Below are 16,875 nucleotides of genomic sequence, written 5' to 3' on the forward strand. Positions count from 1 at the left end.
TTTGTCCTATTGTTTCACAGTACTACCCCAGATAATGAGTAATGTAGACTTCATTTTGAGCTCACTAATATTTTAAATTCCTTGATGCTGCTTTTAAAGCAAATAATGTTAAAGGACATTGTATGCAGAGGGAAACTTTTTATTGCAAGGATATTTACAGTAAAGCAGGGTTTAGGTCTATTGCTTGCATTCACCTGGGGCACCACTGTGCTTCTATGGGGCTTTCGTACGGCTTATTAGTTTTTTATGAACACATTGCATGATAAATATGGAATTACTGTTTTATTACCTAGCCTACAGCAAGTGATAATGTGGGCTGTACTGTCCCTAAAGCTACTAGGAAAGGGCACAGACTCAGGTGCTCAGTGTTGCTTTGCAGTCTCTCCACCACTCCAGGACTGAAATAAATTCAGTGAGGACAACTTGCTGTGCTGCGTGTGAGGAAAGGCTGTGGTGTCATCTATTTCCCCACCCAGCTCCTGCATGGCAGGGTACAGGCACCATCTCTCAGGTGTTCATCTCTCACAGTGGGGGCTGCATCACGCAAGGAGGCACAAACAGAAATGTGTGCAGCTCCCAGGTGCTCAGAGACAGCTGGATTAGTCCAGCTGGGTAACCAGCCTCAAGTTTGCTCATGCTACAGTAAATGTAACTCATTAGCTAGCAAGAGACATGGACTCTGTAGTCAGGGTTATGACACACACCCAGCACTTGGAAGACATTCAAAGCCCCCCTCACATAAGTACCATGCTTTACGTTCAGGCCTTGCGTGAATTTCCCAACCACACGCTTCCCCATCTGTTCTGTGGGCGAGTTTGTGCATTCTCACGAATCACCTACAGCAGAATGAAAGTCCTTTGGCAAGAACACGCATGGAAATGACTAGTCTGATAAACTGTTTATTGAGGCTTGCAGCTCATGCTGTCCCACGGGAACATGACTTCGAAGATAATTAATGACTTAATAGTGGTTTTGGATGCTGGTGATGACAAAACAGTGTGCTTAGGCAGCTAAAGAAATATCAGAGCATCTAAGGTTTATCATTTAATGACTTTTCCGTCATTTAAAGTCTTTTCCGTTCTTAGGCAATATAATCTGTACTTCTTTGCTCTCGCAAAATTGCTGTCAAGCGCCCTGAAAATCTTCCCATGTAAGAAGCATAGAGCAAGGCCCCTGTATGTGGAATACTAGTCTGCAAGGAGACACAGTACTCAGTTTCCTCAGACTTGCTCAAGTGTGATAGCAGCCCTACAGCCGCAAAACTGAAAGCATCTTTTCCTTTTCTCTACTCCACTTATAGAAATATCTTGAACTATAGAAACCGGTGGTTCCCCAAAGCCATTAATGAAAATCACATGCACCATCTTTTCCGAGTCAGATAATCTCTCTCCAGCCTCACTTCTCCTGCACACGTCCCCAGACTCTTGCAAGACATTCTTCTTTTATCCTCTATCCAGGTGTTACTAGTTAGTGAGTGTTACACATTAGTGACTCTGAGAAATGCTGGAATGGATCCAATGAGCAGTCATACACATTTAACTGAGATGGAACCAGTTTAAATTTTATTATTTAAAGAACTGAAAAGGCTCCAGCTGTGTTTCCCCCATATGAATTTCATGTTCCAAGTTGGCCTTCTAAGACGCCTGTAAGGCGAGTCATGGATTTTGTGTGTACAATGTGCTGTTAAACATGTTATTTACTTAATAAGCTCACAGAAATTTTGACATCTCTGCTCCTGTACTTCACATTTATGTTGCACACAAAAGAAATCTCTCGGTGAATATTTTATAGCATTTAGAAGACAGGAGATGCCAGAAGCAAAGCTACATGTGCAACCCTAATTTTGCCCCTTTGCTGCTAAGGCATCTCAGTCCACCCCCCTCTAAGAATCCTTGCCTCATTCAGCACATGGAATCAAACCCACTTAATTCATGAGCAACTATTCACTATTTTGATTTATCTGTATTTCTCAGTGGGAGCCCAGAGCCTTACTATCCATATGCTATTTCAATCCCTGCTCTGAAAATAATTGTCTGTTTTCTAATAGTCGTTTTTACAATTCAAGTGCTTCATAAATATTTACTGAGCTGTTTTCACGCTTCTCAGGGGTGACAGGCTGTTACCAACCACGCCAACATCTCTTGAGTTCCACAGATAAAGATCAGAAGAGAATACACTATTTGGGAGACCAACTTGACATTTTTAGAACTGAATTTTCAGGTTACTTCACATGTTCAAGAGCACATGCCCTGCCCAGCAATTCTGATTTCAGTCTTTCACTGTTCTTTCAATGCAGATTTCTTTACATAGTTGCACAAGTTATTAAAAACAAAACCCCCAAAACTGCACTGCGTTGAATCCCATTAACACCCATGTGGGTGTTTAACAGGGTTGAAAACTCTACACCTACTGCACCAGGAGTAAAAGCAGCCGTAAGTAGTCACAGTTTCAGGGCTGACTCCAGAATAGTTGGAACCCATCTGAACTGGGTCTGGTACAGTTCTCGCCTTCCTCCCAGCCTCTGGCCACACACTTCTGTCTTGTTTTTTTGTCAGCCCTGCTGTTTGTGGAACTGGATGATGAGGAGCTGAACTAGCCAAAACAAAACACACACCCCCTCCCCATGAATAGTTTTCAGTTCCCTCCTTTGTTCCCACTAGTTACATGACCACCAGTACTGTGGGAAAGCAGAGTCACAAACACACTGCTGTGCTGGGCAAAAAGGAGAGGAGAAAGGGAGCCTGTGACAGCCTTGCATTAAGAAGGTCTTAAGCTGCTGCAAGATCATACTGTAAGGAAACAAGCAGTGCAGGGGATAAGAAACTTACTTTGTCTCTGGGTTCCAAAGATTTTTGCTGACAACAAAGGAAATGAGCCAAACTGTAGCAAGTTCATACATAATAAACATGTATGAGCTGAGATTTTTTTTTCACAAGTGCTTATAATTCTGCAAAATCTGGACACTTAGGAAGGAACAAAACTATTTTGTACTGCCATGTTCCAGCTCTTACCACAAAGGTAACTAAAACAAGACAATTTTCCTAGCCTTGTTCACTGAGGTGGCCAAATGATTTTTTACTGCAGTTTGGGAAAGTTTTCTTTCAAAGAGTAAGAGTCTGGGAGAATTCCAAGCAAGTGAAAATAGAGAAATGCTAACTACAGTCATCCCTAATAGCTTGTATTATCTTTTACAGCTCTGTGGCTTACCCTACTGTGCCTGACAGCCTCTGGGCAATATTAGCCTGCATGGTTTAACTTTGTGGACCTATCCCAATTCACTCCAGCTAAGGAGTTTTGTAAAGAAACACAGTCCACAAACATGTAGTCAAATCACCAAAAATTATGCCCTCAGAAGTGAACTACAGCAAAAGAATTTCCCCATCAAGTGCCACCTCTTTCCTCCCAACACATACAGGGACAAGTTTAGCCATTAGCAGTATTCAAGCAGCTTCTATTGGGAGTAAACAGAGCTCTCCTTGAAATAAGGTGTCAGATGTACTACTTAAATACTTTCAAGGCATTTATTATAAAAGGGTCAGCAGAGGGTTTTCTGCTTTTTTTGTCTTGATCTGTGAATAATATTTAAGCAGATTCCCACAGCTAAAATGTGTATCAAGTCCAGCTGGCATAAACTTTTGAGCATCATGATAATTCCAGTACTAGTTTTTCAATGTTGAACAGGCCCGTTCCCACAAAATTTACAAGCTCATTTGTGAAACCAAAAGCTTCAAGCAAAAATGGGATGAATTTAAAATTTTGCTTCAGAATTTCCAGACCCACAGAAAAGCATCAAGTGAGGGAGAGTTTACAGCGCAGCTCTGAGCTGCCTTTTTTGGATCTTCACTAAGCTAAGACTTTGCCAAGAGTTACCAGAGACCATAAGGACATAGACATAAGAAACAATCACAGTCATTTCATAGAATCATAGAATGGTTTGGGTTGGAAGGGACCCCTAGAGGTAGGTCATCTAGCCCAACCCCCCTGCAGTGAGCAGGGACATCTCTAACCAGATCAGGTTGCTCAGAGCCCCATCCAACCTGACCTTGAATGTTTCTAGGGATGGGGCCTCCACTGCCTCTCTGGGCAACCCGTTCCAGTGTCTCACCACCCTCATCATAAAAAATTTCTTCCTTATATCCAGTCTAAATCTACCCTCCTTTAGTTTAAAACCATTACTCCCTTGTCCTGTCACAACAGACCTTGCTAAAAAGATTGTCCCCATCCTTCCTATAGGCCCCCTTTAAGTACTGAAAGGCCACAATAAGGTCTCCCCGCAGCCTTCTCTTCTCCAGAGCTGGACACAGTACTCCAAGTGAGGTCTCACTAGAGCAGAGTAGAGCGGCAGAATCACCTCCCTCGACCTGCTGGCCATGCTTCTTTTGATGCAGCCCAGGATACGGTTGGCCTTCTGGGCTGCAAGCACACATAGTTGGCTCATGTCCAGCTTTTCATCCACCAGTCCCCCCAAGTCCTTCTCTGCAGGGCTGCTCTCAATCCCTTCATCCCGCAGCCTGTACTGATATCGGGGATTGCCCCGACCCAGGTGCAGGACCTTACACTTGGCCTTGTTGAACCTCATGAGTTTCACACAGGCCCACCTCTTCAGCTTGTCCAGGTCTCTTTGGATGATGTCTCATCTTTCTGGCATGTCAGTTGCAAACTTGCTGAGGGTGCACTCAATCCCACTGTCTATGTACTGGTGAAGATATTAAACAGCACTGGTGACAGTACGGACCCCTGAGGGATACCACTTGTCACCGGTCTCCATTTGGACATCAAGCCGTTGACCACTACCCTCTGGATGCGACCATCCAGCCAATTCCTTATCCACCAACCAGTCCACCCATTAAATCCGTATCTCCCGAATTTAGAGAGAAGGATGTTGTGGGGGACCGTGTGTTGAAGGCTTTACAGAAGTCCAGATAGATGACATCCATTGCTTTTCCCTGGTCCACTGATGCAGTCACTCCTTCATAGAAAGCCACTAGGTTAGTCAGGCAAGACTTGTCCTTGGTGAAGCCATGCTGGCTGAGACAGCCACCTCCCTGTCCTCCATGTGCTTTAGCATATCTTCTAGGAGGATCTGTTCCATGATCTTCCCAGGCACAGAGGTGAGGCTGACACGTCGGTGGTTCCCAGGGTCCTCCTTTCTTCCCTTTTTAAAAATGGGCACGTTTCCCTTCTTCCAGTCACCAGGGACTTCACCTGACTGCCATGACTTCTCAAATATTATGGAGAGCGGCTTGGCAACTACATCAGCCAATTCCCTTAGGACTCTGGGATGTATCTCATCAGATCCCATAGACATGTACATTCAGGTTCCTCAGGTGGTCACAAACCTGATCTTCCCTGATAGAAATCTTCCCTTTCTCTCGTACATGATACCAGCTCTTCCTGTATGCAGCTATATATATCTCCATGTAAAATGAAGAATCTCACAGTTAAAATAATGGAGTATTTCATGCCTGAGCCTTCGCATCTGTTAAGATTTTTCCATTAGCACCCTGAATTGGACTGAATTTTCCCTACCACTCCTTGTTAGAGAAATGGAGAGTCAGCAAGTAAAAACAAAACAAAATCTATTCTGGAACGAATGTAACTTTTTTTCCTTTCACAGACAACCACTGCAATGCTGCTGTAGTATTGTTACATCTGCTGCCTAGGGACAAAAGCCTTTCTTTCTGGTCTTTTATTTCTGTTTACCACATTCTGTGGCCTTTGCCTGCCTTTGTATTTACACAGCCTAGGAACATGGTTATTTTCCTGTTGCCATATTCTATTTTGCAAGATTTTAGAAATATTCAGGTATGTCCAATGAATTACAATATCTGTTTCAAGAAGGTGCTCTTAGCCCCTTTCATTTTTCCAAGATGGTGCTCAATAAATTCTCCCCCTTAATAAATGCTGATTCTGCATTGATCCTGTGAATGTGAAAAAAGGGCACAGAAGAAAGTCCAAAAGAGGGTAGCTTCAAGAAGAACAGAATTTCACAGCCTCATTTTCAAGGCTTGGGATAGGACTCAGTGTCCCTATTTCTATTCTCAGCCACTTTTCAGACTCAGACTGTGTAACTCCTTGGTGAATCACTCAGTTTATCTGTGCTTCAGTTTTCTTTCTGAAAAAAAGAGGTTAAAATACCTACCAGTACTTGCAAAGTGCTTCGGCATTCTGAGGGAAACGGCACTCAGGAAATTCAAAGTGTAACTCTTTGCAGTGGACAACTGGATAATACCCAAAGGATGCCATTACACAGTATATGTAAATACACCTTGTACTGTTCATGGCAGTTAAAGTAACTGGTTTTGAGCCCCACGATAAGCTGTAGATAGTCAGGAACTTCTGTTTCTTTGTACGGAGGTACTCTAGATCAGTCATCTTCAGGCACAAAGAATCTGAATGAGATGTTATAGTCTACTTATCAATGCCTGAACAAGACTGGGTTGCACTTTGCAGCTCCTCAGAGAACAACTAGAGTAACATTTTAAAACAAATTTCATCTACCTTTTAATTTGCAACAGGACATCAGAGGCTAATCCTTGTCACACAGTTATCCTGTATTGTGTTGTATAACACTGAACTGCAATGCAAGGATCAGAGCAAGGGAGCATCTCATGATTCTCTGTGAAAAAGCTGATAGTATTGGATTGGCTGCATGAAAGAATCAAAACTTAAAACACTGTCATTTATATACTAGCGACTATTTTTTAAGGTTCTATCTATTCAAAAAGTTTAATTTAAAAAAATCTGCAAGTGCTCTCAAATGACAAGAAAGAAATTCAAGAAACACAAACATGCATAAACAGAAATGCAAGACTAGCTTTTAGCCTGAAGGTGCAGTTTTACAATAGGTGGAAGCCATTCTGAAACTGTACTACCACTAACAGGGATGAACTAACTCTGACCTACTGACTCCATAACCCCATTTTTCTGCAACTTCCTTTGCTTCAGCACTAGTGGCCATGCAGTGAAAAATCCGATCAACTTTGAAGTTAGTGCTGCTTTGAGCAGGTGATTGGGCTATGTGATCTCCAGATCTCCCTACATTTTTGTAACTCATGCAATGGCAAACAAACTACTACATTTTTGCAGTCAGTTCACTGAGTTTTCAAGGTAAATCACAACTTATACAGATAACTGACTGCCAACAACAGTGGAAGAGGAGTACACGTGCCGGAGGATGTGTGACTAGCAAAGCGGAACCTCTTTGAAGACACTGTGGTCTCAGCTTGCCTCAAGCCTATAAGTGAAGCTGAAACTTGAGGTATGTTAAGAACATGGCTAGCACCATTTGGGGGAGACAAGTACAGATGTCAAACAGGCATGGCAACTGGAAGAAGATTATGATCTTCCTTGGTGAGAAAGGATGAGTGTTGGGGAGCAGAGAAGAACAACAGGGACATTTGTGTGACCTTGTGATACTATGCCTAGGAAGCAAAATGGTCAAGCTACTGGCAGTCCTTCCTGTTGAGAAAGCAAAGTTTATTGCATATTCTTCATACAAAATAGTTTTTTCCAAGGCTTTTTGCTAAAGGTTCCCCTTTTTAAAAGCCCTAAGGTTCCATTTTTAAATTTCTTACAACCACCTCTGCTGAAAAGGGACAACCCCTTCCTGCCACCAAGTACAGGGTAGCTTGCTCTCCAAGATGCACTGTTTCAAATTAGTTTCACCTACGTTCTTTTTTGGAGAAAACAGCTATCTTGGTTAAAGGCATATGCTAACCTCAAATCAGGAACTTTCAATAAATTCCAAACAGAAGCAATGTTCAACTTTTATAGTTAGTAAAGGGCAACAATAGAAAGTGAATAAACAGTTATGTAGAGAGAAAAAGCAAAAACTGCACAAATGAGTCAAGTGTCACTAATGAACCCTTAACCTTTGCAAGTATCTGACTGAAGCTTGAAGGATTGTGACCCTTTAAAGCCAAATATTCACATTACAGTATATACAATGTAAAATTGGTTCTCATGCTTACTTTGCATACTTGCAGCGACTAGCCTGGTTTGGGTTTTCAAGAATTAGCAATATCAGACATACTGAGAAACAGTATAAAAATGTACTCTGTGGGTTAGACCTAGGAAGAGAAGCTTGAACTTTTTTGATTCACCCTTGTTTGCATGTTTGCAGTGACAGGTATTTCACATTCATTTTTAACAGCTGGGCCTACAAGGCTGACACTAAACATGAAATGCAAGTTTTAATTCTGATAAGAAAAATTAAACATGACCATGTGGACAAAACATTGGTGTGTATCTGAAAGCTGCTATTGATGGCCTACCTACTCCTGCTGGTCTGGTAATCTTTGGTGATGCTCGCTTTGGGGAAGATTCAGGATGTGGGGCAACAGGTTGTACTGGCCGGGTCTGTTTGGCTGCCAGCTTCTTCAGACTTACTTGCCTCTTGTCAAACATTTCTTGTACGTCTTCTAGTTTCTGTAGAATTCTTTGGGCATTGGCCTAGGCAAAGCAAAGGTAAACAACAGATGGGTGTTAGTGCTGGACTGAGCAAGTTAAGAAAGGACTTCTGTTACCCAGAGTCAGACCAGACCTGAAAATCATACTGTACTGCAGTTTAATGCAACCCAGTTCATGCACTCCAGACAGATCTCAGTTTCACTGAGTAGGACATGGTGACTCATGCAGTCTTTCTAGCACTACTCTGAAGAAAATGTGCCCTTTTGGTGTAGGGAAAGAGGCGTGTTTGAGCAGACTCAAATATATAGCCCAGTACACTCTCATGTACAAGGCAATTGGTAATTTTGAAATTCTAAGTGAGTGCATGCACATCTGAGGGGTTTTACCTTTATTTCTGGGGTGAGGATCATGTCAAACTGATTGTAGAACTCCTTCGGGTTAGAGAGCTGGTGTTCCTTAGCTGTTACCAGGAACTTCTCAATTTCAACGAGTGCAGTTTCAGCTCCCTCTTGTGACTGGCACTTGTCCACAGCTTGGGAAGCTAAGAGGTAGATTCCAGCTTCACACCATTGGCTTGCCTTTAAAGAAAAATGGGGCAAGAAGGACTCCATCATCACAGACAGTCCATGTTGTGAAGTATTGCTTGTACTCCATGAAATTCAGATTTGCCCTAACATGTCACTAAAGGGAATGAATGTTACTTTGTAGGACCCAACAGTTCCTGGCCACAAGTCACCCCACCTAGGTACATAGAACAATAGCAAGTTCAGTTCAGTTCTCATGGGCTAGATGGTCCAGTAACATGTAAAATAATAACATTCTGAGCACAGAGGAGAAGTGTTACTGTGGTAGCTGCAGATCAAATCTGTCAGCTGTACTACCTCATTTTGGTGTTTCAGTTACACAATTATCCAAAAAAGAAAACAATATTTGAACCATATCAAAACTCCCCGAAACTTCTTAGGCCTATAAAACTCAGTTAAAAATAGTCCAAAGCAGGTTTTTACCATAAAATTTTGGTAATTCCTGTTTCAGATGAGGCTGGAATAGCATGCAGACATTCTCAAAGCATTGAGCTTGCTATTCTAGCTAGATCAGAGAAAGTGAAAACAACCGAACAAGCAGTAAATTGTTCATTTTTAAGCACTGCAATACATCTGGTTCTCATTTCAAATTTAGGCCTAGCTTAATTTTTTCTTAGTTTTATTTCCTACTTTTCATCATTTCAAGACCATAATTATGGGAAGCTACTCCTCCAATTTTTATAGTAACAGTTTCTGAATGAAATGGAGAAAAAAGGAATAAGTACTTTTTCTCTTCATCCAAATTACCTGAGCTTATAAAAACATTCATTTTCAGTAGAACCTTACCAGGGCTGTTATCTGAGAAGTTTCACTCACCTTATCTAACTGCATATGCAGCTCAAGAGACTTTCCCAAAATATCATACTTTTTCTTGGTCTCATTGGTAAAGTCATCACAAATACGCCTGAGTTCAACACACTTTGGTCTAATGGAGTCAACTGCATAATGGTTGTTTTGGATGAGCTGTTCTCCATGGAGAGCTAGAGACTGGGCCTTCTCCAAAGGTTCCTGTGAAATTAATGAGAAAAAATCCAAAGTTAGATCTTAAAATGACATGTGTAATAAAGACAATCCATCTCTGTAATCCCTGCTGTGGCCTAGACATAAAGCCTGGAGGTTTGGGATATTAGTCTAGCTGATATGTCTTACTTAATATTTACATTTAAGACCAACTTTGTTTTCAGTGAGTATATTGAAACACAAGTTCCATCTGAACATCAGAAACCACTTTTTTACTGTGAGGATGACTGAGCACTGGAACAGGTTGCCCAGAGAGGTTGTGGACTCTCCATCCTTGAAGATATTAAAAACCTGTCTGGACAACCTGCCCTCCTGGGCAACCTGCTCTAGGTGGCCCTGCTTGAGCAGGGGCATTAAACAAGATGACCTCCAGAGGTCCCTTCCATCCTTAATCATTCTGTGACAACTGTGATTCTGTGAGTGTATGTCGCCTTCTTTCTCACATATTGGGGACATTCATTATACAAGTTTTTTTCCCTGCAAAGTTCCCAACAATCAAAAAAACTGTATTTTTTTTCACTCACTAGTTGCCAGGTTTATAATGCTTTAGTTTGTTTTTGAGTCCACGATATATTTTGGAAAACTCTTCAGATCCTACCGAGTACAATTCATAAGCTTAGTCACAATAGGATGAAATTAGAGGTGGCTAACGGGAATAGAACACACATCAATACATTATGTGATATGGACAATGGAAGGAAAATGCATGTTACTATAACTTTTATTCCTTTAGCCTTCTGCAGAAGAGCTGTGCAAAGATCACAATATTTCTAAATCTTAATCCTACTCTTGAAAAAGATAATCATCAGGTTTTCCATTTGCTCATGTGCCGCCTCCTCTGATTCAACTTACTCATTTGTTCAATGCTTTCTAATACTACTAAATGTGATGTATATCACAGCTGACCAGCTGATGGAATTACAAAGTCCAAATGTCTGGAAAAGAAAGGTGTTTATTGGAAGGCATGGGTGTTTCTCAAACTGCTATGTGTCTGAATAGAATGGTCTTAAAAGTTATCTGGCCAAGTTAACCTGGTAAGTATTCTGAGCTTTTCAGATTCCAAAGATGGACCCAACCTTTCCTGGTTTGAAATACTGATTTTTGAACTGCATTCTAGCTTTCCAAGTAACGAACTGGAACTATTGGGTCTGAACAGCCCTGGCTTCTGGAAATTAGGATCTGAGTTTTGAAATTTAAAATAATGACTCATGAGAAGAGAGTAAGTGTGATGTAAGGACAGTGACAGAGAACTGTCTAGAAGATCACGTCTACAGCAGCGAGAGTATTATATTGAGGGCAAACCTGTCCTTTCTCTTCCAGTTGTTTCTGTTCCCTTAAGAGGTGTTCCACTCGAGTCACACTGTCTCCAATGTCCGCAAAACCTGCTTGTGCTTCCATGAGATTATCCAATGCCAGTTTTACCTAAAAAGCAACAACAACAACAACAACACCCATAAAACAAAAAACTAACAAAATACCCCACCCAAAACCCCATCACAAGATACTCATAAAATTATAACAAAGCTATGGCTTCTAAACATTCACCTACATCTTTTAGAAGAGTCTGCAACTCAAGTTTAGTCTTTCAGCTCATTCTAAAACGGAAAAAACAAGGAACAAAGCAACAATCAGCTATTCTTCAAAGAGTTGCCCTACTTCTCGCTATTTATTTAGGCACACACGGTTTTAAAGACCTGTAACTCCAGAGTCTCTAATACTCCAGAATCTGTATTACTCCAGCCTCAGCGCTGACAGTTGGGCTTTCTGAACTGTATTCTGTTGACTCTGGTGGGATTGGCAACTTACCATCACAAAAGAAGTGATATTTGGTAACATCACACATAAATGCAAAATGATTTATCAAGAAGTTGGTGTTTCACATTTTGGCCTAACAGGCTGGCACTTTCCTCACTGTGCCTTATTCAAATGTTGTAAAATATCTGATAGCTGTCAAAAATTTAATTTTGAAATATCCATTTCCTATTTCATAATGAGGGGCTTCTCTCCCAACCTCCTTTTTGGATTGCCAGTATTCTCTAAGTATGGGTAAAATTTGACCTTATTTACCAGAGAAGGCTAGACAGAATGAATAAATGAGATACCTCTCTAAAATCATGTTCAAAGTGTCGAAGCTGCAGGCATTGTTCTAGTTTTAGGTGATGCTTGGTCCAAAATTGATCAAAAGCCTTTTCTGTTTCATCCAATTGCGCCAACAACCTGTTAAGAAATTAGAATGAAAAGAATATACTTATTTCCTATAGCTCATTTCTTTTAAGTTACACCAACTGATGGCAGAAAGCAGAGTAGGGAGATGGTTGGGGAGCCTACACCCATGTAAGAAGGCTCTGTGTCAACTTTCACTTAAGCAAAAGAGAATGAAATTTGCAGTGAGACAGGCAGGAGTGTGACCGATGAGTGACAACTACATGGATCCACTGTGGCAGTTGCAGTCCTGTCTCCTGACCTGCAACAGGAACACAGAGCTGTTCCATGTGCTGGCAGCCAAAGCAGCTGTCTCTCCCTAGCTTCCACCCAATTCTTCAAAGATAATTCACCCCAGGCTAATGCGGATTGAATATGACGCAATTATTATTTTAAGGAATGTTTAAAGCAGAACTCTACAACTTGTTCGTTTTCTTCATCCATCAGAAACAAGCAAGGACTGAATCATTTTTCCCAGTCCATTAAAAACAATAGATTAGAAGCTCATAATGCCTCCCATGGACAGTTTCATTTTGTGTAAATGATGAAACATTTATTCACAAAGAAATTAGTATCAAGGTGTCATACCTCTTGAATAAAATGTCTGACACCAGACTAGTGAATCAGCCTCAGAGTCTCTCAATGATCTATTAATTACATTACAAAGTAGAACAGTTTAAACAGAAAAAAATGAAAAGAAAGTCTTCTTGGAATATCCTATATTTCAATAGATGGACACTCTTTGGGCAGGCGGGGGACCAGGCCTGATCTCCTACAAGCCCAGTGAGTGCTGGAATCATCAAGTTATTGGGGCAAACACCAATAGCTCCCTCCTATTTCTCTCCAAAACAAAGTCTGCTTTCAATCTATCCCTGAAAAACGTGTTTTTAATCAAAGCTAGTTGTTGTGTTCAAGATGAATTTGCAGATTCCTTTGGGATGACTGTTTAAAGGATTTTAAAGTATTCAGCGAAAAATATCAGCTCAGCTTTACTTTTGGCAGCTTTGTTCCTAGTGAATGCAGACACGATGAAACACTAGCATGACATTTCTCTTTCCACTGCATCACATGGCACAGCAGAAACTTCTACATGGTGACTAAAAGCTTTATGGTAATAATGAGCATTGCAGGAAGGAATAGGGGTTTCTCCCTCTCTGACTGCAGCTGTAAAGGGGTGTGTTTCAGAGTATCATCTTCATCTGTTCCTCCTCCAGTGTTTCCACAGACATGCACAAGCATACACCCTCTCATCTCATGCGGATTCAGATGCCACTTCCTAACCAGGCATAAAATTTTGGAGGATGCATACATTATGGAGAAAGTAAGTCCCACATTAAATCTTCAGCCAGGTAGTTAGTGGTTCAACCAAAAATTACCAAGAAATTCAGGACTTGTTTGAACTTGCCTTGACAGTTTAATGAAGTAAATTCCTCAAAGGTATTCACTTCTCTGAGTTACCTGTCCAATAAATCCTGAAAGGCTGAACCAGGGGGAATTTATAACCTGCATATTTAAATAATTTAAATTACACTAGCATTTTTTAGGAATAAATTAGCAACTTGCACAAGGTAATCTAGTTTCACTGACCTTTCTACTGTTGCCACATTTTCCAGTTCATCTGGACTGAGTTTGCTGTTGGCACTTCTTGTGACTGGCTCCCTAATGCATGTCAGTAGCGTGGCCCCCTGCTTCACAGCTAGTTTCAGCTCATCCTGAGGGAAAAAAACAAGCCAGACAAATTGTATGTACTTATTCTAACAATGCTTATGTCTCTTATATGGACAACATTGTAATGCTAAAAGAGGATTCTTTCGTAGGTATTAAATACTTGGAACAAAATATAAATGCTTACCAAAGATGAAATGTCTTTCTAGAAATGCAGAGACTACATCTATTCACTTTGAATAGTAGATATATTTCTAAGAAAAGGAATAGTATATAACTTCTGAGCAGACTGCATTTCTGACCAGGCAACTTGCAGAATAAATAATTCTACCACAAATTGAATGTGTGCTGCAGATCCTTCAGTGAGCTGAGAGACTGCTGAGACACTGCACTTCTTAATGGAATTTCCTTAAACAACATTGTGACATGCTGAGCCACAGTATGTCAATTATCAAGGAGTCATCCACAGAAGAAGGTGTCTTCCCAGCATGAAAGATGAGCAATGAAAAGAAAAATGAGGCTCAAACATTAACATGTCGGCTGAGGAGTCCCCACATCACTGCACACTTCTTCCATAAAATTTGTTCTTGTGCTAATATAGCTTAAGTACTACTTTTTTTCTCTTGTGTTTAACCTAAGGTGTTTGTTGACAGCAGTGACGTTTTCTTCTGAGCCTTACTCTGCAAAGCTAAACTTGCCCCAACTTTTTTTTAAAAAACAAAATTACAGTCATCATCTAGTTAGATCATTCTGTCTATTTCTGGATTGTCCTCACAGATGTTCTCTACATCTTCTCCAGTGAGAGTTCATCCTTTCTGATGAACTCTTCATCAGGAGCTCATGCTATTCCAGATGTGATCGTATCACACCCTCTCATACAGTAGAAGTGAAATTTCCCTGTTCTATCGTTCCTGAAGCTGTAAAAAGTCTTTTTTTCATAGTTGAATCAAATCAACCTCCTGAAGACAGGTTTCTCTCCTCTTCAATAGTCTCCAGACAATGGACTCCCAAATGATGGCAGAAAACTTTCTTAAATCAAAAATCATATATGATGCCCATGGAGCTGTCACAAGACAACATTCACCTTCAGCTTGCTGTGGTGGTCAGTGTGTGCGGAGAGGAGCTCCTCTGTGCACTGCACATCGTTGGGAAGTTCAGTCTCTGCTAGGTCTGTTCCAAAGGTCTGTAGCATCTGTGCTGTTGTTTTTACTGTCATTGCAAAGTTTTCAATAGCCTGGAAAAGCAAGAGCATAAAGTCACAGACTGGTTACTTACCCTTAGCCTTTTAACAATGCTTAGTCTTTCAGGCACACTGTGCTGCAAGTATTATATGCCTGTAAAGCTGGCCACGTTGACCTTTTTTGGGTGGATATGCTAAAAGTTACAAATTTAATCTTGTGTCACAAATGATCTTTTCACGGGCCTACAAGTATTATCTCCATGAACCAGCTGGGGAGCTCCCAGAGCTTAGCAGACAAAATGAAACCACAGAGGACATCAGCTTCAAAGCCAGGACTGGAACTTCAGATCCTCTGCCCATGCTTGCTGGGAACTTCTGCTGTGTTTAAAATTTTAATTAAGGCTTTATTTAAGTTGAGGAGGCTCCGAAAGTATATAGGGCAAAGCCTTTTTACATTTATATTTATACAGATATTGTTCACTCAGCAGCAATCTGCCTTCCCCCTAACTTCTGAAAATGTGCATCTCCATCCTGCCTATCTGTACTAGATGCATTTCAGTCACTCCCTCCCATCTATTCATATTAGTACACAAATACAAGAACAACTTACTGCAAATACAGTTAAAATGCATAAATTCATTGGAACATTGCTGTTTCTTTATCACTAGTGTGCACCAACACAAATCTTGTCAGAAATCTGTGGTTTTACTGAAGAAAGGGGAAGTGAAGAAGGCTTAAAAAGAATGCTGCCTTTTCAGAGTCGGATATATTGTTCAGACTTGTGAGATGTAATTACAACTTTTGTATGTAGTAGCAAGTAACTGCATGGGATGTCTTTTTCATGGTCATGCCCCAATTTCTTTAAGGACTGTATTGTCCTGTATAGCTCTTTATTCTTTACACTTTTTGATCTAAACCACCCAATGGTTTTAGTCAGTCAACAGCACTAGGGATGCTCTTACACCCAGTCAAACGTTACACAGTTGTTGCAAGTTGCATTCCCTTCTCCAGCAATGATGGGAATTCCTCGTCTGCAAGCATGACAGTTAAAATTATGCTGTGTGCTCAGTGAAAAACAAACTGGAGGTAGATCATAATTCAAAAGGTGCAGAGAAAAATTACATTCCACGTATGTGATCTGAAACATGCCCCAGATGAGGTAACGCTAGCAGGGTTCATAGCCTTCTTCCCTTTTTTCCCAAAAAATCATGCCTGCTTTCAACATAAGCAGTACAGACCCACCTATGCTCTGGCTTAGTGCTTAGCAGCTGCAGCCTGCTGTTCTCAGCACTGAAACTATTGGATTAAAGTTGGCTGAAATGTCACACTTCTGACTGCAACACAGATAGAGCCATCCACAACCAAAGGCTGTTTACTAAAAGCCAAAAATGTACTCTGTGGGCAAGAAAGTTCATAGGCTCCTAGCCGTTCAAGATAAGAAAGCAGAAACAAAGAACAGTGCAGCAAGGTGACTATTGTCACTACCATTTAGCAACAGTTTAAAGCTGTTTGAGAAAAAAACACTGGCAGGACAAGATGTGAGAACACTAAGAGAAGCAGCAAAGGGGATGAAAACAGTAGCTCAGCAAGACTGAAAGTCAGGCTGTTTCAAGGTGCCATGGAGGCTGACGCTTCCCTGATGACAACCTCTTACCCAGCAAAGATTCCTTGGCTGACTGCGCCACGCACCATGAGCTTATCAGTGCTTCACTCAATAGCATGCTTGCCCCCACCCTCTCCTGTGTGTATGAGCAATAAATTGTTTCATATACCTAAGTTATGTCTGTGGGTTTTTTTCCAAAGTCTCTGTGC

At 41.0% G+C, this 16,875-nt stretch overlaps 1 protein-coding gene across 1 annotated transcript in view; it reads right to left on the reverse strand.

Moving 5' to 3' along the window:
- MCF2L2 (MCF.2 cell line derived transforming sequence-like 2) overlaps positions 1-16,875 on the reverse strand; it is a 161,112-nt gene that overhangs the window by 95,375 nt on the left and 48,862 nt on the right. Inside the window, exons 7-13 of the mRNA XM_075717124.1 lie at positions 14,968-15,117; positions 13,806-13,930; positions 12,119-12,233; positions 11,319-11,438; positions 9,813-10,004; positions 8,799-8,990; positions 8,277-8,454 (exon numbers count right to left, since the gene is read on the reverse strand). Of these exons, the coding sequence (XP_075573239.1) occupies positions 8,277-8,454; positions 8,799-8,990; positions 9,813-10,004; positions 11,319-11,438; positions 12,119-12,233; positions 13,806-13,930; positions 14,968-15,117 (1,072 nt within the window). The remainder of the gene's footprint in view (positions 1-8,276; positions 8,455-8,798; positions 8,991-9,812; positions 10,005-11,318; positions 11,439-12,118; positions 12,234-13,805; positions 13,931-14,967; positions 15,118-16,875) is intronic.

Source organism: Pelecanus crispus, chromosome 9, assembly GCF_030463565.1.
Source record: "Pelecanus crispus isolate bPelCri1 chromosome 9, bPelCri1.pri, whole genome shotgun sequence".
NCBI lineage: Eukaryota > Metazoa > Chordata > Aves > Pelecaniformes > Pelecanidae > Pelecanus > Pelecanus crispus.